The sequence below is a fragment of the Rattus rattus genome, chromosome 13 (genome assembly GCF_011064425.1).
Source record: "Rattus rattus isolate New Zealand chromosome 13, Rrattus_CSIRO_v1, whole genome shotgun sequence".
Lineage (NCBI taxonomy): Eukaryota > Metazoa > Chordata > Mammalia > Rodentia > Muridae > Rattus > Rattus rattus.
The window spans coordinates 8,373,326-8,396,410 of record NC_046166.1 but is presented as its reverse complement, the minus strand read 5'-3'; the positions used below and the strand labels follow the sequence as shown (position 1 = coordinate 8,396,410).

Here is a 23,085-nt window from a genome sequence, read left to right as displayed (position 1 = left end):
ATGGCAAGGTGATCAGGTCTTCTTTGGAAAGTGTAGGTTGATCAGGACTCCCCCTGGTTCTGACAAAAGCGCAAGGAAGGGGATCACAGATGGGCCAGAGGCCTTCGGCTCTGCCTTTGATGCTAACTCCATCACTCCTGGAAAGGCGTATGGACACCTCTGACTCTGAAGGGAATGGGGAGGCCCCTGAGGCTTGGCATCTGCACCTGCAGAGATGTGGAGGGGGAAGCACCACCAACAGGATGGCGATGACAGTCATATACTCCTCCCTAATGCAGCAGGAATACAGAAACTGGGCTCTGGCCAAGTCTATCAGGCGCTCAGGGGACTGACATCTAGTGCCGCCCCGTCTGAGGTAGGCAAGAGCAGTGCGAGAGTGCAGCTGCTCGCTGGAGGGCAAGCTTGTGCAAGTGAGACTCCACTCAAGAGCGTGCACAGCTGGAGCCTGCTGGGACTCAGAAGTATTCCAGATTCCCTTGCACCTTGCAAAGCTCGCTGTGCACATCTGGTCCCAACCCTGCTTTGGGGACATCGGGCTGCCATCAGGAAATGGGCCAATCAACAAATCAGCACATAGAACCCAGAGAGCAAATTGATAAACAGTGCTTGGCCTGCAATGGTTATCAGGGATCCGGAGTAGAAGCTGAAAGAAGACAGGTTGAAGGAGACCCCTCCGTCCCAGCCTTGCTCTCTCTCCCTTCCCCCTGACTACTCATTCCTCTTGAGACTGAATCCTTCCTTGGGTCTGTGATGCCTGGAATCGGTGTCCTCGAGTCCTGGTTACACTAGCTACAGACTCGGCTCCAGGTCTAGGCGATGATCATAAGTTTCTGGAAAACCGGTCCCTCTAGACATTGCAATCTGGCAACCCAGACAGAATGAACTTCATGCAGGCTGAGCTGTAGGATGGAATGACTGCTGACTGCCCCCAAGTTATCCCCATCAACTCCAGGCCTGAGGCAGCCGTAGAGACTGCACGAGTATAACCAGTACCCGGTGTCTGGCAAGTTCTAGTCAACTGCTGTCTTCATCCAAGATCCCAGCCGTGTGTGGAGTGCTTTCCTGCTGCAGGGCGAGAGACCCATTCATGTGTGATTGTGGTTAGTGAGAGATTCAAACTTGAAGCCATTGGGACCGGGTACCAAAACTCTGAAGGAGTCTTATACTCACTAGAGCCCTGGGTCAGTTTTGAGAGCTCCTGGCTATCACCACTCATCTCTTAGCTTGAGGGCTGCTCAGATCAGGCCAGGCCTTGAATACTACACTGAGTCTGCTTTCTATTGTTAGGATAAACACCGTGATTAAAAGTGACTTGGGGAGTAAAGGGTTTGTGTCATCCTACAGGTCTCAGGTCATTCTGGAAGATGCCAGCCCTGAATCTCATGGAATTCAGGAACCTACAGGCAGGAACTGAGGCAAGGGGGAGTGAGGAGGGGCTGTTGCTAACTGGCTTGTTCCTTGTGGCTGGCTCAGCCCACTTTTTTATACAACTCAGGACCACCTGCTAGGGGTTGTGCTGCCCACCCTCCCACATAAATCATTATTCAAGCCAATTTGATGAACTGAGGTTCTCTTCCTAGATGACCCTAACTTGTGTCTAGTTGACAAGACACCAGCCAGAACAGGTTAAAAGAAGTCAGATGCAACAACTCTTCTACAGATTAATGTTGTATGTTTATACACATACTTGACAACCCCAGAGTTGACAACCTCAGAGATAGATAGATAGATAGATAGATAGATGATAGATAGATAGATAGATAGATGATAGATAGATAGATAGATGATAGATAGATAGATAGATAGATAGATAGATAGATAGATAGATAGATAGATAGAAATGAATGAAAGACAGAGGCTGTCTAATGCCGTCCAAAGTACAAAGCAACCCATACCAAGATTCCCAGTTCCGCAGGGAAAAGGCGCTGGTCTCAGATCAGTCCTGTCCAGACTGTTATCTCCAGCATATACGCTCCAGATAGGGAGCATATAGGAAGTCCTCTACCAGCACTAACTGGCTGAACTCATGCAAAGGCTTGAGATGCCACACACAAGAGCCTTTTCCCAGCCAAGCTACATCTCTGATTTTTAAAAGTTGAAAGGGATTGCAAGGACACCTCCGTCAGACTCCAGGCTGATAGTGGAGGAGAATCATCATAGCACCAGAGAGAATGGCCTCCTGTGGCAAGCAGCAAGTCTAGGGAGGAAAAGACAGCAGCAGTACCACACCCGGCAGCCAACGGAGTCAGCCCCAGCCCCAGCTGGACAGAAGTCAGTCCCAAGGCTCAAGGCTAAAGTTAAGGTATTAGTCAGATTCAGGACTCCGGTGCCTTAAGCAATGACCTTGGAAGCTTTCCCCAGTGTAAGGTGGAGTAGAGGAAATCCACTGAGATCTATTAGCGACTCAGCCAATATCAGGTGTATACAAGGGTGTCCCAGGCCCCCTACCCTGTGGACACCCTGCTTCTCTCCACCTTCTCCCCACTCCTGAAGGAGCCCTTCTATTTGGCCATTTCATCATTATCTGGTATGGACTGGATGTTTGTGCCCCCCAAAATGTATAAGTTGAAAACTGACTCCCTGTGGGCTGGTGTTGAGAGGCAGGCCTGTGAGGGATAGTGTACTTAGGAGGGCGGAGTCCTCACGAGTACCTTTAAAAGAGAAGACAAGAGAGACGCCACCACCATGGATAGATAAATTAAGAGGATATCCATTCACAAGCAGGAATAGAGCCTCACCAGATAACATGCGCCTGACCTTCCCAGACATAAGAGCTTCAGTGTCGGTGCTTAAACCACCCATATGGAATCTCTGCTCAAATAGCCAAGCCAACTAGGCCAGTCTCCTCCAGAAGTATAGATCATAGAGAAGGGTCTCCGAAGCAGCAGGGCTGCTGGCAATTGCACAGGGAATGCAAGAGCCTGGCCCAGCAAGTCATGAGCAGCAGCAAGTCGTGGCCCAGAGTGAGGGGCTGGGCTAGGCTGGCGGAGGCTGAACTGAGACTTCCAAACTGGAGACAAATGAGCGAACCGTCATGACTCACTCTTCTAAATGACTCCTTGTGGTATGCATAAGCCAATTCCTCCAAATAGCACCCCAAAGCCCTGCAAGAGGAATCAATTCCAATTTCCCGGGGCCTTCTGGGTGTGATAAAGTTAACCTGTCATGTCTTCTGTCTTCCTGCTTCCCCTCACTGAGAACGGAAAATACCATTCAATTAAGGCGATTACATCCTCCCAAAGATGTTGGACTTGGAAACCACACCACAGGCAAGCGGTCAAACCGGTGGTAGAACAAACCCCAGAGGCCTCCTGTGGCAAGCAGCAAGTCTAGGGAGGAAAAGACAGCAGCAGTACCACACCCGGCAGCCAACGGAGTCAGCCCCAGCCCCAGCTGGACAGAAGTCAGTCTCAAGGCCCCATCGCACAGAGCCTTCTCCAAGCAGAGGGGCCCATGTTCCCAGCCAGATCAGCCCTTGTGGCTCCCATGCAGAAAGCTGAGAAGTCCAGGAAAGTGAAATGAGCAGCCTCCTTTTCTCCACCTATACCTTCCATTCTTGCCCGAGTCTCACCCAGGAGCTGAGAGTAGCAAGGGAGGCCCCCGGGATGCAGCCACCAGAACCTTAGCCCCATCTGAGTTTCTTGCTGTAGAAAACACAGAGGGGTCTGGTGGTAACTGGAGTGGAATGGCAGCCTGAATTCTTCCTTTTCTTTGCATGCTGTGTTACACTAGGCAGTCGTCTGCACCTCTCTGTGCCTTCTTTTTCTCCACCGGTAAAATGGAGGTGTGGCTCTGCTCAACCCTCCTCAACACAGGCCTGAGAACCAAGCAAGATACTGGGTGCCAAAGAGAGCCAAGAGCTAGAAAGCAATGTGGGGACCGTGCCGTGCTGTGTCATCTCAGGACTGATACGATGCTGGCTTCCTCTGACTGTGACCTACTTTGGCTTCTGTGAGCTGTAAGACCCCGAGTGCCAGACTGAAATACCAAGAGGGCAGTGGAATTCGAATTTCAGAATAACTTCTGGTATAAAACATTTTCCGTGTGAACATACTTGTGATTTAAAGGGTGTTTAAGGACAGTCTGAAATTCCCATGTTACCAGTCATTCCGTGCTTTCATCCGCTCATTCTGTCCAGACTAGGACTGTCAGACCTCCCACTGTGTCCCCTGCTCAGTGTGGATCCCAGAGACATGCGGCCACCCATGCCTAGCTCAGCCACCCATCACCTGGAAGACACAGAATGTCTGTGCTGCCTCTCTGAGGCGCTGCTGTCTCATCTCAGAAGTGACGCTGAAAATGTGTATGAGTGGTGATGTGTAAGCTGGGATCCCACCCTGGAGTCACCCATCAGGGCTCTGATCGGTCGGACAATTGTACTTGTCATCGTGGGGTGTGAAGGAGTAACTGGCTATAGGTGGAGCTTCTGGAACTAAAGGTGGACACACAGACAAGTCTCCACACCTGGCCACCTCTTTTGTTCTCTCTTTCGTTCCCCATCTGGGATGCAGAAAGGTCAGGGCACTCCAGCAGAAGCCAGACTACGTGGCACTCTCAGGCCTGGGTTAGCAGCTGGCCTGATCCCTGAGGGAAATCTGGAGAGTATGAGGTATCTGAGCTCTCAGCCTGCCCCCTATCTGTGTACCACACACCCAGGGTGCTTGTCAGCACAGACACGCTCCCCACCACGGCAGCTGACAGCTTTTGCACGAGGCAAGCAGGCACAAGGCCCAGGGTGGAGGGAACGTAGGCAAATTGGCCTCCCTCCAAAGATCTCCAAATGTTGGAGAGACAGATTCATACAGAAAATACGGGATGGAGCAGAGCATGTAACATAAAAGAAATGGATTCTACAAGGAGTAAGCCAGATGGAGACATGACAATAGGTTGTGCAGAGGAAACACCACTCAGACAAACCCTGCTGGGATATGTCTGCAGATCCCTCAGCCAGTGGGTGGCAGGCCAGGGAAGTCAGAGCACAGAGCGGGAAGTCACACTGGTCCTTTTGAGTGTGCAAGGGGTCTGGCAGGAAGCAGCAGTACAATGACAGCTCACCTTGAGACAAGGTGAGAGCATCCCATATTTACAAGGCATCTTAGTGCTCAGACAGAGGAAAGGCTGGTGCAGTGTGCACCCTCTCATTTGGCCTCTCTGATACATTCTTATTCAAAGGGACAACCTTCCAAAAGGAAAAGCCGTAACACCCCCTGAGTGTGCTTCTCCCCGGTGGCTTAGTGCGTTACTCACCAGTCCTGTGTAGGTGTGTGGCAGGCAGGGGTGTGTCAGCAGTGTGCCATTGTCTGCCTGGAACTCTTCAGGATTGACTGTGGCATGTAGGGCAGATGTCCCACTGTATATTCTGGTACCCACCATTATACTGGCATCACTCGATGACAATCAGCAATGTGGCTGTCAAGGGGATTTAGAGGGAGTCCCCAGACACTGAACCTGGAACCCAGCCACCCTAAGACTAACCCAGTTAACCTCCCACCTCTGACCACAAGGAAACATTGTATGCTTGGAAGCTTAGAATCAAAAAACAAAATTAAAAAAAAACCCACTTGTATTTAAAAATCTAATTTGGAACTCAAGAGACTTGTGTGAATCTCAGCCTATCAGTGAGTCTTGGAAAGTAATCTATCCAAGATGACTGGATAAACAGAGCAGTGGCAGGAGCGAGAGATTTGCTCATGTGTGTAACAGACAGCTTGTGCTGTGGATGTGAGGAAGAGAGTTTGGGAAGCAGGAGGGGAGAAGCACTAACAGGACAGACACATGCTAAGTATCACATCATGAGAGCCAACAGTTGCAGGCAGGACGGCATTGTGACAGAGATAATCAGAGCCTGTCACAGGAGTGTGTAATGCAGAGCTCTCAACCTTCCCAATGCTATGACCCTTTAACACAGTTCCCCATGCTATGGTGACCCCCAACCATAAAATTATTTTCCTTGCTACTTCATAACTATAATTTTGCTACTGTTATGAATTATAATGTAAATATCTGATATGCAGGATAGTCTGGTATGAGACCCCTGTGAAAGGGCTCTTGGACCCCAAAGGGGTGGAGACCCACAAGTTGAGAACGGCTGATATAAGGGGAGGCATGAAGTGGCCTCAAGAAGCTGACTTTCTGATGGGACACATAATCCAGGGTTCTGAAGCATGGGTGTGATCCAACGGGGTAGCAGGCACGAGAAGGAAGAAAATGATTCCAGGTCCAGAAAGTGAAGACCTCGGGGCAGAGCTTCCCATGGTTTGTTGAAGGAGCTGAGGAAAGACCATGAGGGGTGCAGAGTCCAACATGAGTATTCTTGGAAACCTCAAAGCCACTGAGGGTTCTGAACAAGAGGCTGGCATGCCATACTTCCTTTCTAGAAGCTGGGCGGAGGGTAGGAATATCTACAGTCTCCTGCAGTAGCCCAGAAGAGCCGTGGTAGCACTGGGGCTAGGGATTAACATGGAGAGAGACAGTGGCAGTGGGAGGAAGAGATTTTTAAAATAAGTCTCAGGGGTTGAGAATCTAGAACAGTGGGTAAGAAGGATCTGAGTTCAAGTCCCCAGGACCCATGTAAAAAAAAAAAAAGTGGGTACCTACCTGTAATTCCAGTGTAGCTACAGAAAGACGGGAGATAGAGATCTGATAATCTCCTGAAATTCCCAGGCCAGTCAGTCTGACACGGGAATAAGAAGGGTCTCCTGGGATTGTCCTCTGATCGCCACATGAACTCTGTGACAAGCACACACCTGCACTCACACACTTAAATCTACACACAGACACACACACACACACGCACACACACACACACACGCACATACACGCACGCACACACGCACGCATACCCACACGAATCTCGGGGGCTAAGAAATGGAGATAATGGGGAACTTGGGAAGAAGGAGAGAAGGAAGTTGCTTGTGTTTCTGAGGCCAGTGGAGTTCCCAGAGGCAGCACCTGGGTGCTTTTTGAAACATGTGAGTTTGGAGGGAGAGAGCCACAGGCTTGGAGCTGCCTGGCAAGTGGCTGGAGCTTTGGGCTGGGGCAGACACTCAGCTGGACCTGGATAGAGCCTGGTATATAAATGCTCAGGTGTGAGCAAAGTCACAGTTACCAAATTTCAGGGGTCATACCCTGTGTCCCAATGAGTCAAGTTCAGTCATCCATCCTCAGTAAGCCAATCAGAGGAACCACATTAGTAGTGAAAACCAGAAAAGGGGGTCTTATTCAATGTGGCACATTGGGAAAGGGGACAAAAGTACCCAGCAACTACCCCAACTCCATCTTAAGGGGTCCCAGAGTGAGGATGGAGTTTCAACAGAAAGCAAGAGATATATATGACTGAACAGTGTGGCCAGGTGTGGTCCCGGCCCACCATCGCTTCAGCTCCAAGTCTCTAATGAAAGACCATCTAATAAGTCATAAAACCTTTCTCCAGGAGACAAGCTCCTCCTCAGGATGACCCCAGGCCTTCAGCCATTTCTTCTTCTGCTGACAATACTTGGGGTCCATTCTTTTGATAATGTGACAGCCAAAGCGGGGAGCAGGTGTCTCTTTAGGATGTAGTCCTCCCTGCCAGACAGGTGGGTTACCCCCGTGTCCATGTTACACAGAAAGGAGAGAAACCATAGCTGGAGGCAGAAGAAACATCACAGAGAGGAAGGGAAGGCAAGAAGCTGATCAAAGCAGAGTGAGGAGGAGCCGAGGGAACTTTCTGGAAGCCAACAATCTTAATTGTAGCTGGTTCCGTCAGACCAGCAATCTTAACCCCTTAGAAGATTCATCCAAGAGCAACAGACAAAAGCCAAAGGCAAAGGAAGTGAGCTAAGGTACCCCTGGGGGAGAGGATGTGCAGGAGCTCATAGGAAAACCACTGCTTTGGAAGGCTGGAGCCACATGAAGGAATTCACCCCACCCCGAGTTCACTATGTCCCCCATGCACTCATCAGCTCCTATTCTAACAGGGCTTAGCCCTGCCTAGTGTCCTGTCACCCCAATCATGTGCCAGAGGACTCAGGACCCTAGGTGAGCTTCTTTACGGCTCCTAGGAGTGAGCAAGGTGCTGCCATGGTGACCAGTGGGGCACGGAGACCATCCCAGCAGCTATGACAATGAACCTATGAGGCAGCTGAGTATGGCGGAGGCTCTGATCACAGAATGGCCGGTCCTCAACATACTGGCAATAAATGCCACCATGTCATTCTCGCCCAGGCCGTGTGCACATGTGGCTTGGACTCTCCTCCCTGTTTCAGGAGAGCTGCTGGCCACGAGTTGCATTTTGTTTGGTGGTGCAAGCTAGTCAATCCGATCTTTCCAGATGGTCTTGGAGCCTAAAGTCAGGTCCCTTTGTCACCAAACGTCCTATCACCTTGCTCCTTCAACCATTTACATGTGTGTGTGCCTCGGTTTGCCTTGGGTTGGGGTAGAAATCATGATACTCAATTGAAAGCATCGTCACATCTGTGTTGGCGTGCTCAGCGTGCAGACACTTAAGACCCTCGTTCCAGGTTCAAGGCACCCTCTAGTTTGTGAGAGAAAGACTCCATCACCAATCTGTAAAGCATATGGGTCCTGATATCTGATCTGTCACAGCGCAGTGTGCTCTGGGGAAAGTACTGGCAGCATGCTGTGGGGACAGGAAGGGGACCCATCAAAGCCAGCTGGGGGGTTGGGATGGGCCTCGCCGTATGGCATTACACACAAAGTGCCTCTCTGATTCTCTAAAGAAATATGCTCCCCAATTTTGAGTTATTATGATTATTAATATTATTAATAAACTAGCTTAGGCTAGATTAATATCCAGGAGCTACAATCTGGAGAAGGTCTGGAGGAAGCCCCAAGGGTCTGCCTTTAAGATTTGCATAGTGGCTTTATTTTAATTACTTTACCTTCATCCTGAGCGCTCTGGAAACCCTCCTGGGCAGCTTTGGGGTTCTTTGAGCTGTCAGAATAGACGCTCGCACCTCCTGCCAACAATAAATGAAACACCACAGCTGTCTGCTGAGTGGACTTGAATTGACTGTTGTGCACCCCTTTACTGCAAAAACTAAGTTACCGACATAGCTGGGAAGGAGTTCTTTGCCCAGATTTTGCTAGGAAAGAAGAGGTTAGGAGCTGGTCCACTCCTGTCAGAAATCCCTCATAGGCTTCCCAGAGGTTCCTAGAGATGCCTTAGAAATTCATGAACATTAGGAAGAATATATGTTAACTTTGTATTGGCCTTTACCAAAAGAAAAGTTTATATTTAAATTTCAATGCATTTAAATATGAATATAAGAGATTGTCAGCCAACTCCCTTAAAGCCTTACTGTGGACACTTAGAGACCGTTTTTCTATTGAAGACTCCACCTCTTGTTTCACTGAAAACACGTTTTCCTCTCCCTTCCAGATGGACAGTGATGACAGAAAATTTCAGCATGCAAACATGTTTGAAAAACACAGATCCTAAAAGCCAGGCATCTGCAGGCCCCACTGCTGTAACAGGTAGGAGTGGGAGTCGTCTTCCCATTGCCCCAGCAAACGTCTGAGAGGACTAACTCAAGAAGAAAGTCTGTCTTGGCTCCTTTGAGTGTTGGTTCCACGGGTTCAGCACAGTAGAAGAGTATATCATGAAGAAGTAGATGGGGGAGGGAGGTAGATGCTCCCTTCATGGCAGCCTGCAAGCCGTGTGGAGGAGGGTCACAGGCTCTCAGCCTACTGACTTCCCACTAGACTTCGCCTCCTCAGTTTTTAACATCTCCAGTAGTTCCAAACTGGAGACTATGCTTTATGCGTGAGGATGCCGGGGGACATTCAAGGTTCAAATGAGAGCCTAGTGGAACCAACCCAAAAGTCAGCCTTGGGAAACACGTTCTGTCTTTTACAAACGTGCCATAGGTACTCGTGGGGAGGGCAGAGGTGCAGCCAGTGAAATGACTATTCCGTTTGACTCCAGGGATCCTACAGAATTGAAGAAATTATCTGAATGAGGCTGGTGGGCAGAAGTCGTATGGTCATCTTCTGAGCATCAGTGAGCATCTTCCCTGTCTGCGTGGAACCATACTGAACCCAAGATCAGGTAAGGTTACGCGCAGGCAGCAGAAACAGGGCCTGAACGTACGCATGAAAGTGGTTTGGTATGAGGAGGAGACTCACGCCAGCTGTGTTAGCACAGGCCAGCGCTTGGTGGGTAGAGACCGGAGGTTCAAGGTCGTTATGGGCGGTGTGAGAACTTGTCTCAACAAAAGAAAAAGAATACGGTGCTCAAAGTGAAGGCTGAGCATTCTCCTGCTGAGAACTAACTTCCTAGCGTACGTCAGCACGTGAGCAACTACAGGACAAACTGCAATGGACGTTTGTCCCTAATCACCCAGTCTGAGGAGCTCAGCAGTCACCCTGGCATAAGCCCCAAGGGCCTTATGATAAATGAGGTAATCCAGAAACAAATGGACAAAATACTGTGGGATCACAGAGTAGACCTGAGGCCTGGGAAAGTAGGGAGGTGGTAGAGCGCTTGTCTGGCACATTAAAGATCCTGCCTTTGAACTCCCAGCACCATAAAAATATGAAGGCATAGCCCTCCAATCCCAGCTCTGGGCGGCAATGATGGGAGGATCGCCCGTCGTAAGCATTCACAGCCCTCTCATCTCAAAGAAAGAAATGAGCAAAAGGCAAGTAAAATAGAGACTGTAGGAAATAGGAGAGAGATGACCAGAGAGATGGCTTTAATGGACGGAGTGAAGCTTTTATAAGCTTGAACCACGCTGGCCATAGGATTGTACTGCAAGTGTGTGCTTGACGAAGTTAAGATGGAAAGCTTTATACCGCACACATTTCATCACAGCTTTTAAAGAAGAGAACGTAAAGAGTGGTGTAGTTGAGGAACAGGCAGATTGATGGAGAACCAAGGAATGTGGGAATCATTCAGAAAGAATGGAAGTTGGTTCAACAGGCGTTAAGCATGTAGAAGAATGCAAATGGATTGATTCTTATCAATTTGTACAAAGCTCAAGTCCAAGTGGATCGAGGACCTCCACATCAACCCAGATACACTGAAACTAATAGAAGAGAAAGTGGGGAAGAGCCTAGAACACTTAGGCACAGGGGAAATTTTCCTAAACAGAACACCAATGACTTATGCTCTAAGATCAAGAATCAACAAACGGTACCTCAAAATTGCAAAGCTTCTGTAAGGTAAAGGACACATTGTCGACAGGACAAAATGACAAACAACAGATCGGGAAAAGATCTTTACCAATCCTACATCCTATACAGTGCTAATATCTAATATATACAAAGAACTCAAGAAATGAGATTCCAGAGAATCAAATATTCCTATTAAAAAATGGGGTACAGAGCTAAACAAAGAATTCTCAACAGAGGAATTCAAATGACTGAGAAGCCCCTAAAGAAATGTCCAACAGCCTTAGACTTCAGGGAAATGGAAATCAAAATAACCCTGAGATTCCACCTCACACCAGTCAGAATGGCTAAGATCAAAAACTCAGGTGACAGCAGATGCTGGCGAGGATGTGGAGAAAGAGGAACACTCCTCCATTGTTGGTGGGATTGCAATCTGGTACAACCGCTCTGGAAATCAGTCTGGAGGTTCCTCAGAAAACCGAACATAGTACTGCCTGAGGGCCCAGCTATATCACTCCTGGGCATATACCCAAAAGATGTTCCAACATATAACAAAGACACATGCTTCACTATGTTCATAGCAGCCTTATTTGTAATAACCAGAAGCTGGAAAGAACCCAGATGTCCCTCAACAGAGGAATGGGTACAGAAAATGTGGTACATTTATACAATGGACCACTACTCAGCTATCAAAATCAATGACTTCATCAAATTCTTAGGCAAATGGATGGAACTAGAAAATATCATCCTGAGTGAGGTAACCCAGTCACAAAAAACACACATGGTATGCACTCACTGATAAGTTTGGAATACCCAAGATACAATTTACAGACCCCCATGAAGTTCAAAAAGAAGGAAGACCAAAGTGTGGGTGCTTCAGTCCTTCTTAGAAGGGGGAACAAAATACTCATAGGAGGAAATATGGAGACAAAGTATAGAGCAGAAACTGAAGGAAAGGCCATCCAGAGACTGCCCTACCTGAGGATCCATTCCATATACAGTCACCAAACCCAGACACTATTATGGACGCCAAGAAGTGCTTGCTGACAGGAGCCTGATATGGATGTCTCCTGAGAAGCTTTGCCAGAGCCTGACAAATACAAAGGCAGATTCTCACAGTCAACCACTGGACTAAGCATGGGATCCCCAATGGAGAAGTTAGAGAAAGGACTGAAGGAGCTGAAGAGGTTTGCAACAATATCAACCAACCAGACCCCCCAGAGCTCCCAGGGATTAAACCATTACCCAAAAAGTACACATGGGTCGACCCACAGCTCCAGCTGCATATGTAGCAGAGGATGGCATTGTCAGGCATCAATGGGAGGAGAGGCCCTTGGTCCTGTAAAGGCTCAATGCCCCAGGTTAGGGGAATGTCAGGGTAGGGGAGGTGGGAGGGAGTAGGTGGGTGGGCGGGGGAGAAGAACCCTCATAGAAGCAGGGAAAGGGTGAGGGGATAGGGTTTTCCAGAGGGAAACCGGGAAAGGGACAACATTTGAAATAAAAAATATCCATGAAAAAAAAAAAAAAAGAAAAAAGAAAGCCAGTCTTCTGACAGACTGTGATGCTTCTGGAGCCCAGGGAGGAGCCAAGGTTGCAGCCACAGTTGCAGGAATGAGGCAGGAGGGAGGAGCATCTTCTGGGCGGGGTTCCGAGACAGTGGCAACCTGTGACCAGACTCCCCTGTGCTCCCAAGCACACCGTATATAACATGTGCACAAGGAACGAGGAAATAATGACACTAAGAAGGGACAACCCAATGGAAGGTCAGAGGAGGACTCTGCAAACATAGCCCATCTCAACGTTGGGCTCTGCAGAACCAAAGCAGTAAGATTTCAAATGACAGAAACACCACCTAGGAACGAGCCCCAGCACACTTCCGAGCTCAGCATTGTTAACTACGGGCGCCATGCTCTACAGGACAGCTCTGGGCCTTATTCTCATGAGAAGAATCAAAGCTTTGGGGGCTGACAAGATGGCTCAGTAGGTAAAGCTACTTGCCACAAAGCCTGAGTCTGATGTCCTGCACTCATGATTGAAGGAGAGAACAAAGTCCCAAAGCTTATCTTCCAGTCCCCACGCACACATGGTGGCACCTGCATGCTCACGCACAAAAAGTAAAAGGAAGCGAGGAAATAAATAATTAAAACTTTGCTTTCCGTTCTGTCTTGTTTCTAGGAGTTTGGTTTTTTTTAGATTCCTCACACAAACGGTATTGTAGCCCACTTGTTGGTTCTTCTGTGCCTGGTTTAGTGCGCTTAACACGATGTCCTCTAACTGCAGCCACACGGTCGCTAACATCAGACTTTCCTTTGTTTTTTAAGCATGAGCAGTATGTTAATGTGTGTGCGTGTCATGTCTCTCTACTCATTCATGTGTCCATGAGTATTTAGGCTGCTTCCCTGTCTGCTCTGTTGACAGTAGTGTTGCCCAGAGGGAGCAGTGTCTCTGTAGGCCCTGGCTGCATCACGCTGGCTACACACACTTGGTTGTATTGAGGAAGTCTTATAACAGTGCTTGTAACCACTAATCCACACCTTAACGTACTTATTGTATTTCACGTGCATGAGTGTTTTGCCTGTATGTGCATCACGTGTGTGCCTTGTGCCTGCAGATATCAAAAGAAGGGATCAGATCCTGAGAACAGGGGCTACAGACAGTTGTGAGCTGTCCTGTGGGTGCTGGGAACCCAATCTCAGTTCTCCTGTTAGAACAGCCTAGACTCAACCACTGAGCCATCGCCTCAGCCCCTAATTTGCACTGTTTTACAACAGTGGGAAGAGGCTCTCTTTCCCTTCATCGCTCTCTACTTTTTTCATTCTGTTTATTTTGTGTTCTCTCTGTGTGTGTGTAGGTATGCGTGTGCCATGGCTCGAGTGCGGAGGTCAAAGGCTAACTAGAGAGAGTCGGTTCTCTTCTTTCACAATGTGGGCCCTGGAGACCGAGCTCAGGTCACCAGCCCTGCCAGCAGGTACTTTTACCTGCTGAGCCGTCTTCCCGCCGGCCTCTTTGGGTCATTGATGGCTGGTTTTTCACTAGTTAACCTAACAAGCCTCGATGCTCACTCCGATTTAAACTTGTACTTCCCAGACAATCAGTGCCATTGAGCGCCTGTTGCTATACCTGGCCGCCATTGGGGTTGGCTGGGGGCACAGTTTCTCTACATAGCCCTGGAGATTAAAGGCAAGCATCAACCATGCCCAGCTTCCTTTCCCAAGATTTTTAGTTACGTTCTTTGGTTTTGTTTTTATAGTGCTCTATTGGTTTCGTTGTTTTGGGGTATGGGGGTTTTGCTGTCTAGCCATAGGCACTCCTTACATGCTTCAGATGCTAATTCTTTACGAGATACTAGATTGCCCTTTTGCTCCATTGATGAGTTCCTTTGCCACACAGAAGCCTTTTAGGTTAGCCAAGTTCACACACAGCCACTTCAGCATTGGTTGCTTGTCACCTCAGTCACCTTTCCTCCGAAGGCTTTGAGCTGATTAGATGGTGTTCCCTGCATGGCACAAGGTAATCTGCTTCACCTGAAGACTGATTTTAATATTAATCACATCCAAGAAATGCTGTCGTGGCAACGGAGTAGTGACCAGAAACCGTGCACCTGGTTAGCCAAGTTGACACATGAAGTTCACCACACGTAGACACGTTTATCCATTTAGGACTGACAACCGTATAGATGAGCTAAGCTGGCTGTCCTATTCACACCGTGTGTTTCTTCCATTTACAGAGAGAAAGAAAAACAATCCAGTTGCCATTTTAACTGGTCATCTCAAAGCTCTACCCTGTGGCAGGTGGGTTTCTCTTTAACTCTTGCCCGAATCTCACCGAACGGCACCTAACAGCTGACAGACACATCCAAACAGAAGCTGACAGAGACAGTCCTACGGAAGCTGACGGACTATGCAGGGAAACAAAAAATGCGCAGATGGGTTCAGTGACACCTCCAGCATCGGCAGCGTGCTGGATGAAGCAGACCGGGAGGTGAGCAACCTCACAGACCGGGCATTTCGGAGTTTGTGCATCTCGGAGGACACATCCTTCCATGACTCTGACCTGGCTCTGTCCCCGGAGATCACCAGCCAGGTGTCAGGGACTTTTCACCAGGAAACAGTGAGCCATGCCAACAGGAAAAGTGGGATTTGGAGCCAGCTTCCATCCCAAGGCACAGAGCATTCTGGCTGGGCGGCCACCTTCCAACAGCAACCCAAGTACGTTCAGGGGGAGGAAAAGTACCCCAAGAACAGTCCTCTGCCAACGCCAGTCCAGAGGAGACTGGAGGTGCCCATTTCTGGACTGAGGAGCAGCAGCAAGCCCATTTCCAAAGTCTCATCCCTGATCAGATCTTTTGACAGGACAGAGGCTCAACCTTGTGACAGCCGGCCTCCTCCCAGCAAGCCTCCGGCTCTCAAAAACCCCCCCAAGTTTGCACATCCCCCAGAAAGTGGTGTCAACTTCTGCTTCGATTCGGCCTTTCTGACTGTCAGGAGGGTGCCTGCTGGAGTCTCCAGCACCCATCAGAGCAGCCACCAGCCCGGCAGGGCTCCTGGAGAACCAGAGCCTCCCACGAACCCAGAAATAGCCTGTCACAGCTCAGACAGCCTCCTCCGGGCACCCGACCGTGTGGCCGGCTCCTGCGAGCCAAGGTTTCCCTCTCCGTCTCTCAAGCCAGCCAAAGCTGAGACCGGAAGAGGGAAGGAGTGGATTTCCAGGGGGACTTTTCTACACAGTGAGAACAGTGCCTTCGAGTCGTGGGACGCCCACCAACCAAAGCTCCGGGAGAGAAAGGACATTACTGAAACTACCCCAGAAAGCAAGGCCCCCAAACATTATGAGGACATGCCCTTGCTAAAGGAGCCCTACCCTGCAGAGTCCAAACTCTCCCCGTGCCAGGGCCGAGCTAACTGTGCCCAGGAAGAGAACAGGTCGCCCTCAGGGATCCAGTCCACGTCTGGAGCCTGGGGTGCCAGGGACTCAGGATCCCAGGTATTCCCTGTAGAGGGAAACGCTTCCCAGATTGACCCTCAGGTGAAGCGGAGTCAGGCCCCATGGAGGAAGTCAAAGACTGGCAAAGGAGGGACAGACGGCCCACATGATGCTTCGGAGGACAAGAAACAGCCCAATAGGAAAGGTCTACCTCTGTATTCAAAGCTCAACCCTCAGGGCCCACTTCCTGAAAACGGTGTTCCAGACCTGCCAGAGGAGTCCAGTGACCATTACAGTTCCCCCTTTAACATCAGTAAGCTCCTCACCCCAATTATATCCACAAAGCATGTCCTGGAAACTACAGACACCCAACCAGTGGAAACCAGGCCATCCCCCCCAGGACAGCTGAATGGATACCAGGAGAAGGAGCCCAGTGAGGCCCAGTCTCGGGATAGTTACAAATCCAAAGCACCCAGTCTGCTGTTCAACCTCAAGGATGTTCGGAAACGTGTCAAGAGTACCTACAGCCCCTTACCTCTCCTAAAGGGCTTTGATGAGAAAACCAGAGGTAAGCTTGATGGCAAACAGGAACCTCTGAGCAATGGGGTCACCCTCCCCAATGGGCTTGAAGAAAACCCTCCCGCCGCTGAGCTCGTGAAGGAGACGCCAGATGATTCCCCTAGCGTTTTGCACAGCAGTACCCAGAAGGATCCTGCTATGGACTCTAGAGAATCCTTTGCAGACAGCCACCCGACCTTCAGTTCACCTTCAGCTAGCTCCAAAGCCCACTTCAGCATCAATGGGGAAGCTGCAGAAAGGAACAGTCATGAGAAGGAAGAAGCCAATGGAGAGTCAGAGCAGGGTCTCTCCGAGGGTGGCTGGCATCCAGACTCTAGGGAAAACCTTCCCCGGAAACATCTCTCCCTGAAACTCTGCAACAGGAACTCTGAAACGGGACAGGCTGCGGAGAAAATGAAGCCCCGCCAGCTCTCGAGATCCATCTCCCAAGAGACAGAGCCTGGGCGAGAAACGGGGTTCCAGAATCTACCCGTGAGCCAGAAGTTCTCCCCAGGACCCCTTTCCCCTGAGGAGGAGGATGTGTTTTACAGCGACAGCCAATCGGATTTTACCCCGTGCGTCCAAACAAAGGCTAAATTCAGCACCAGTTCTTCGGATCAATCCTTTGCTTCTTTTGAAGATCAGCAGAAGATGTGGTTTGCAGAAGGCCCCCGGGAAGATGGGAAGAGTCATGTGAGTTCAGGTGACAGTCAGAAGGACGAGAAGGAGACCGAGGTAGAGAAAGAAGAGCCACAACAATGTGCCTTACATAATGGTGTGGAGGAGCCCAGACAGAAGGAAACTCAAAGAAAAGCACAAGGTGTTTGGGGAGGAAGACCCAGGAAAGCATCAGCGGAGGAAGTCAGTGTTAGAGGCTCTTGGATGGGGGCTGATAAGGACACAGCTCTTTCACATGCCAAGGACCCAACCCCCTTGCCAGCTTCTACCAACAAGCACAGACTGTTCCCAATTAAAGACAACACACTCAGGGCCACCCCAGTAATAAAGCCTATTATTCTGCCTCTCCTGAGGACAGTCTCCTCAGAGGACTCACTCAGTGGTGGACACAAAGAGAATGAATTGCCGAGGCAACCGTGGGGCGAAGATGCTGGTGGCCTTGGTGCCTCAGAAAGTCAGGAAATGGGTAACACCGCACTATCCAATAGCACGCCGAGCACAGAGCAGAAATGTGCGGTGTATGAGGGAGAGGAGGAGGACCCTGTACACACTGCAGCCCAGGATGAGACTTCTCAGCAAACCCGGAAAGGGAGTTTCTCTTTTCTGCCACTGGTGGAAGAGGGGGGCAAGACGAAACCACCCCCAGATACAGCAGACGAAAGGCTAGCACATGAGAGGAGCAGATCGGCAGACTCAGGGAAACTGGAGGCTCCACAGCATATCCCAACCATCGCTTTACACTCAGATGACTTAGAAGACTCGCCCCCCTCCCTGCCACAGCATACCTGTTGGGAAGAACAAGGTTTCAAAAGCCACTTTTTGTCTGCACCCAGAGCAGGACCTTCAGGAAGAAGACCGGTCCCCAGTGAGGCGGCGACGTCCCCTAACCCCAGCTCTCTAGGAGGGAGCAGCACGTGTTCCCCTGCAGCCAGCAGTATTTGGGAAGACGCTTCCCAGGCCGCTGGGGAACACTGGCAGCGCCAAGAGCCTCCTGGCCCTGACCCCTGGGCCAGCCCGGGTCCTACAGGTCCTACAGGGCTCACTAGGAGGGAGGACATGACACATGGCCTCACGTGGGAGGCTGAAGGTTCAGATCCCCAACTCGAGCGGTTGGCAGATTTCAGGACCCTCTCTCCGAGAGGCATCTTGCTAGCTGGTGCTGCTGAGAAACCTGAGCCCTCTTCTCTGCTAGAGAAGGCGGCAGGCAAGCCCCCTGCAGTCCCGCCCAAGACCGAGAAAGCCCTGCGCAGGGCGAAGAAGCTGGCGAGCAAAAGAAGGAAGAGTGATCAGATGTCGGAGAAGCATGCCGAGGCCTGGGAGGGCAAGTCCTTCCCCGAGGACGCTCAAGGGACAGAGCAAAGACCTGTGTCTCCTGGAAAGGGGCCTCGACCCAGGTTCCCTGCCGTCCGCTCCCTGCCCCCGCCCACACACCGCCACTCAGTGTCCTGTGGCTGGGAGCCCGCAGGGAGGCGGCCTTGGGGATCTCAGTCCCTCATACCTCTCCCCCCATACCCCGCCACCCAGAAGGTGCTCCAGGATCCCCAGTCAGGACAATACTTTGTCTTCGATATGCCTCTCCAAGTGAAAATCAAGACTTTCTATGACCCCGAGACTGGCAAGTATGTCAAGGTCTCTGTCCCATCCTCTGAGGAGGACCCCTCAGAGCCACCTCTGCAGGATGCCCTGACTGCTCCCTACCTACTGTACCCTGGCTTCCAGCCAGTGCCTGTGACTTCCCTGAGGCCTCTGCGCTGCTCTTCCCAGCTTGCAGCTCCCACCTATCTTAGGCAGGGTTCCAGTCACAGGCCCCAGAGTTCCCAGGGTGCTAGACTGCAGCCTCCCCCTGAACGGCCGGGTGAGTCCGCGCAGCATGTCAGTTCTGCCCAGCGCCCCCGTGGGCCTCCCCTTAGTCCAGAGGAAGAGGGTGCGGAAGCCCCAAGCCTAAGTATCATCTCCACAGATGACCTAGAGGACTTTGCCACAGAGGGTGTTTCTTGAGAATTGCAGCAGACTGACCTCCCCCACTCTCAAAAAGGAGAAAAGCTTACAGTCGCAGACACTCTCTAACAATGTCTGTCTGTCTGTCTATCTATCTATCTATCTATCTATCTATCTATCTATCACACACACACACACACACACACACACACACACACACACATTTCAACTCATCATTAGACATTTGAGATCCCTATCATCCAAAAGAATTGGGGACCCCTGTGTGCTCCCTAGGGCCAAGATTCATTCCCTTCTTCCCATTCCCCTGGCTCCCCTTCTCTGATCCTGCAGTGGGGTGGACATGGCACGGGACATCAGCCATCCTAAGAATAATTTAGCTCAGGGCACCCCAAATTCTCCTTCTCGAGGGTGGGCCTCCTCAGCAAAGTTCCCAGAAATGCTGACCCCTGAAGCTGGTGGGAAGCCCCCCACCACCACACCCAACCTGGGGTCAAGCATAGCACATAGCAGCAGAGTTTTAGGTCCCCTCAGGTGGCACTGGCTAAGAACAGACCCAAGGCAATCTTGCGGAAGTCATCATTTGCAGAGTGGGTTTTCCTCACAGTGGGAACTTTGTCTCTAAAGAAGAGCTTCTGATAAAGCAAAAGTTACCATTTAAAATGTGAAACAAGTTTGCCTGCTTGGCCCTGTCCCTGGACTCTTGTCTTTCTTCTGTGTGAGTTCTCAGCTAGAAGGTGAAAAGGGTCATGAACCCTGCAGCCCCCTCCCCAAGAGCTGCCAAGGCCTTCTTCCTCCTTCCACCCCAACCCTGTACTTTCTCCATCCCGGCCTGTGGCTCCTGCAGGAGATGTAAAGATGTTCTCAGCCCAGCAAATGAGATGAGCTGAGGAGACCAAGTCAGACATTAGTGAGTGGTTCCTGTGTCCTGCACTCAGATAGGAGGATGGGAGGAACCAGATGCAATCGACCACCCTCCTTCAGTTCACGGGGTGCCACCCACACTGGGAACGGGAGGTTCATACATAACTCGTCATGTCTTTAAAAAACAAAACAAAACAGGATTTGAAGCAATATTCTGAGTCAGGATTTGAATTCAGGATTTTGTATCTAATTATCTTCCTAACGAGTGAAGCCACACCTGAATTTCGTGGTGGAAATGCCCCCAGACACTCCCGCCCTTCCATGCCATTGGATTTGGCTACATTTGTCAGACCAGAACTCTCCGTCAGAAGTTCAAGTCACTTGCCCCACAAATATGGCTCCCCCAAGTCACTGACGAGAGACAGAAGACACGCTTGGGTGATGCCACCAAATCACCTCCAAGGTCCTGTCTGCTATATTCTCATCTGGCTAGAATATTAAAAAAAAAATTATCTCATCTTGAAAGTCTCAAGTCCCCTAGAAAAGAAGTACCTAACCAAAGAGTCCCAAGGCTTAATACTCACCATGGTTATTTAAAAAAAAAAAAATGGTCTTCCCACAAGGAAAAATGTCTGAGGCAATTGTTTGGGGGAAACAATCTTGGAGGCTGTATCGGCAGGGCTATAAACAGAAGCGAAAAGCTCATCAGGAGGGTGTTTGGAGGTCAGAGTCAACTGCCCTTGGATTTAGTAGAGGAGGAGGGCTTGGGCAGAGGGTGGGGTCTGCTCACAGTGGGAAGAAGGTCATGTCATGGACTCCTGGAGAGCAGCAAGCCAGTCCTCACTCACAGCAAAGCATCTGTGGTCCTACATCCAGAGGACAGCTTAGAGAATAAAACATAAGTCTCCACCAACTCACTGGCAGTCATCGTTTTGAGTCTCTCCCTGTCCAGGGGAAAATGACAACACTCACTTATGCTTCTCAACTCCCTGCTTCTTCCTTCTTCCTTCCTTCTTTCCTTCTTTCCTTCCTTTCTGTCTGTCTCTTTCCTTCCTTTATCCTCCCTTTCCTCCTGCCTTCTTTCCTTCCTTTTTTCCTCTCTTCCTCCTTCCCTTTTCAAGTCTTTGCACTATGCACTATGCACTATGCACTATGCACTATGCACTATGCTCTATGCTCTATGCACTATGCACTATGCACTATGCACTATGCACTATGCACTATGCACTATGCACTATGCACTGTGACAGACATTTCAATTGGACACCGAAATTACCGTGGTGGAATTTGGTCTCTGCACAACGGAGTTCTAATGTAACAGACAAGGAAGACAATTACCATCCCGTATGCTCAGGAATTCAGAAGTAGCTCTGAGGAGCACCTAAGTCAGCACAGAAGGAGAGGGGGCTTCCTTGGGCAAATGGCATCTGAGCCAAGTCAAGACATCCCAGGTTTGCACTGGCCCAAGAAGACAGAAGGTGTCTCCCAGGGTTTGTTCATCAAAGAGGACATTGATCAAATACTAGGAGATTTGTCCTACCATGCCAAAGTACATTGACTGAGCTAATTATTATTTTTTCTAATCAGAGTGAGAAGTGAAATTATAGCCTCACAAGAGAGGCTTATTGATATGTCCTTTTGAACTGATATTTTACTCATTAGGCTGCCCCCCCCCAAAAAAAATCCCTCCTTTTGCCGCCATCTCCAATAAGAAAGCAGTGAGAGATGTGAATGGGGGCTGTTTGTGGAGACTGCGGATGTTACCTACATCTCCTGTTTAGAAGGCTGGCCATTTGTCTATGAGCTGGAGTTTCTGTGATTCCTGACAGGGGACCTAAACAAAGAGCACTCAAGGGCACCACTAAATATTCCGGAACTGTTAAGTAGAGTGGCCAAGAGCTTACATGGCATACTGTGTCCTCCCCTCTGAGACTGATCTCAGACCCCTGACAAGTACCTCTGTTGGCCTTTACTATGATGGAAACAGTCTGACGGCCACAGGGAGGGCCTGTGCCAAGGGCTTGAACCTCTCTCATCATTAGGTGGACATCCTTATCACCTAACGGGCACCGCAGTAAATGCAGTCCCCGTACTTGCCAGCCCCACCTCACCAGAGCTCTGACTGGAACCCTAGGGTTTTAGTGTGCATTATCCCTTGCCTAGGTGGCAATGAATTATCTGCACAATGAGTTCTGAGAAGCTTATCCTGGACAGAGCCCAGGTAGGGGCCTGCCTTCCAGTCTGCTGCATTTTCTGGTGCAGAGAAAGGCAGCTTACCTGCCTCCTACTTGGTTGGAGGGTGGCAGTGAGGCTGGTTTCAACTCAGTGGGAGAACATGCTCTCCAGCAGCCTGGGCTGCCTCCACTTACCATGAGAGTTGGCATCATTGGTTCCTTATGGCAGGAATAAACAACAGAAGCCAAGAGCCTCTTTCCTAGGACAAGAGTGGATCCAGGTATCACAAGGGACCTGACTTACAGCTTTCTATAACCCAAGCTATGTGTAAGCGATAGAAGCTGGAATCTAAACAGAGAGGCCTTAGGCAAATGACGGGGAATCCTTTGCATATAAAGAGGAGATCTCAAGGAAAATCTGAATCGCTTATGTGTAAAACATATTCCAGCCCAGACAGTACCATGCAGTTGGCACAACTATTGTGTGGGTCCTCAACAACACCTAGGTATAAAGCTAAGCTGAGCAGACAACTCTGGGCCATACCACAAGAGCTCGTCATCATTCAACTCCATTTAGACGTCCTCGGTGTCTTATCTACAGGGTTCTCACAGTAGAGCGCTCCCCCCTTTGCTCTTCCAGGGGCCTTGAAGCATTCATTGTTAGGAAGGAGGTCTTCCCTTCCCAGGATTCTGATCCACACAAGTAGATACTGGGAAAAGAAGAATTCTCCTGACCTTCATGACCAAGTGTATTATTCTGTTTTCATGAGGCCGTAAGAAAAACCTAAGGCTGTGTGCCTTACAAAGAAAGAATTTT

At 49.8% G+C, this 23,085-nt stretch overlaps 1 protein-coding gene across 1 annotated transcript; it reads left to right on the top strand.

Moving 5' to 3' along the window:
- Positions 1–15,015: 15,015 nt before the first annotated feature.
- On the top strand, positions 15,016–19,930 carry C13H10orf71 (chromosome 13 C10orf71 homolog). Its single transcript, XM_032919440.1, has one exon. It carries the CDS (start codon positions 15,016–15,018, stop codon positions 19,270–19,272), a length of 4,257 nt encoding a protein of 1,418 aa, XP_032775331.1. The 3' UTR covers positions 19,273–19,930.
- Positions 19,931–23,085: the final 3,155 nt, after the last annotated feature.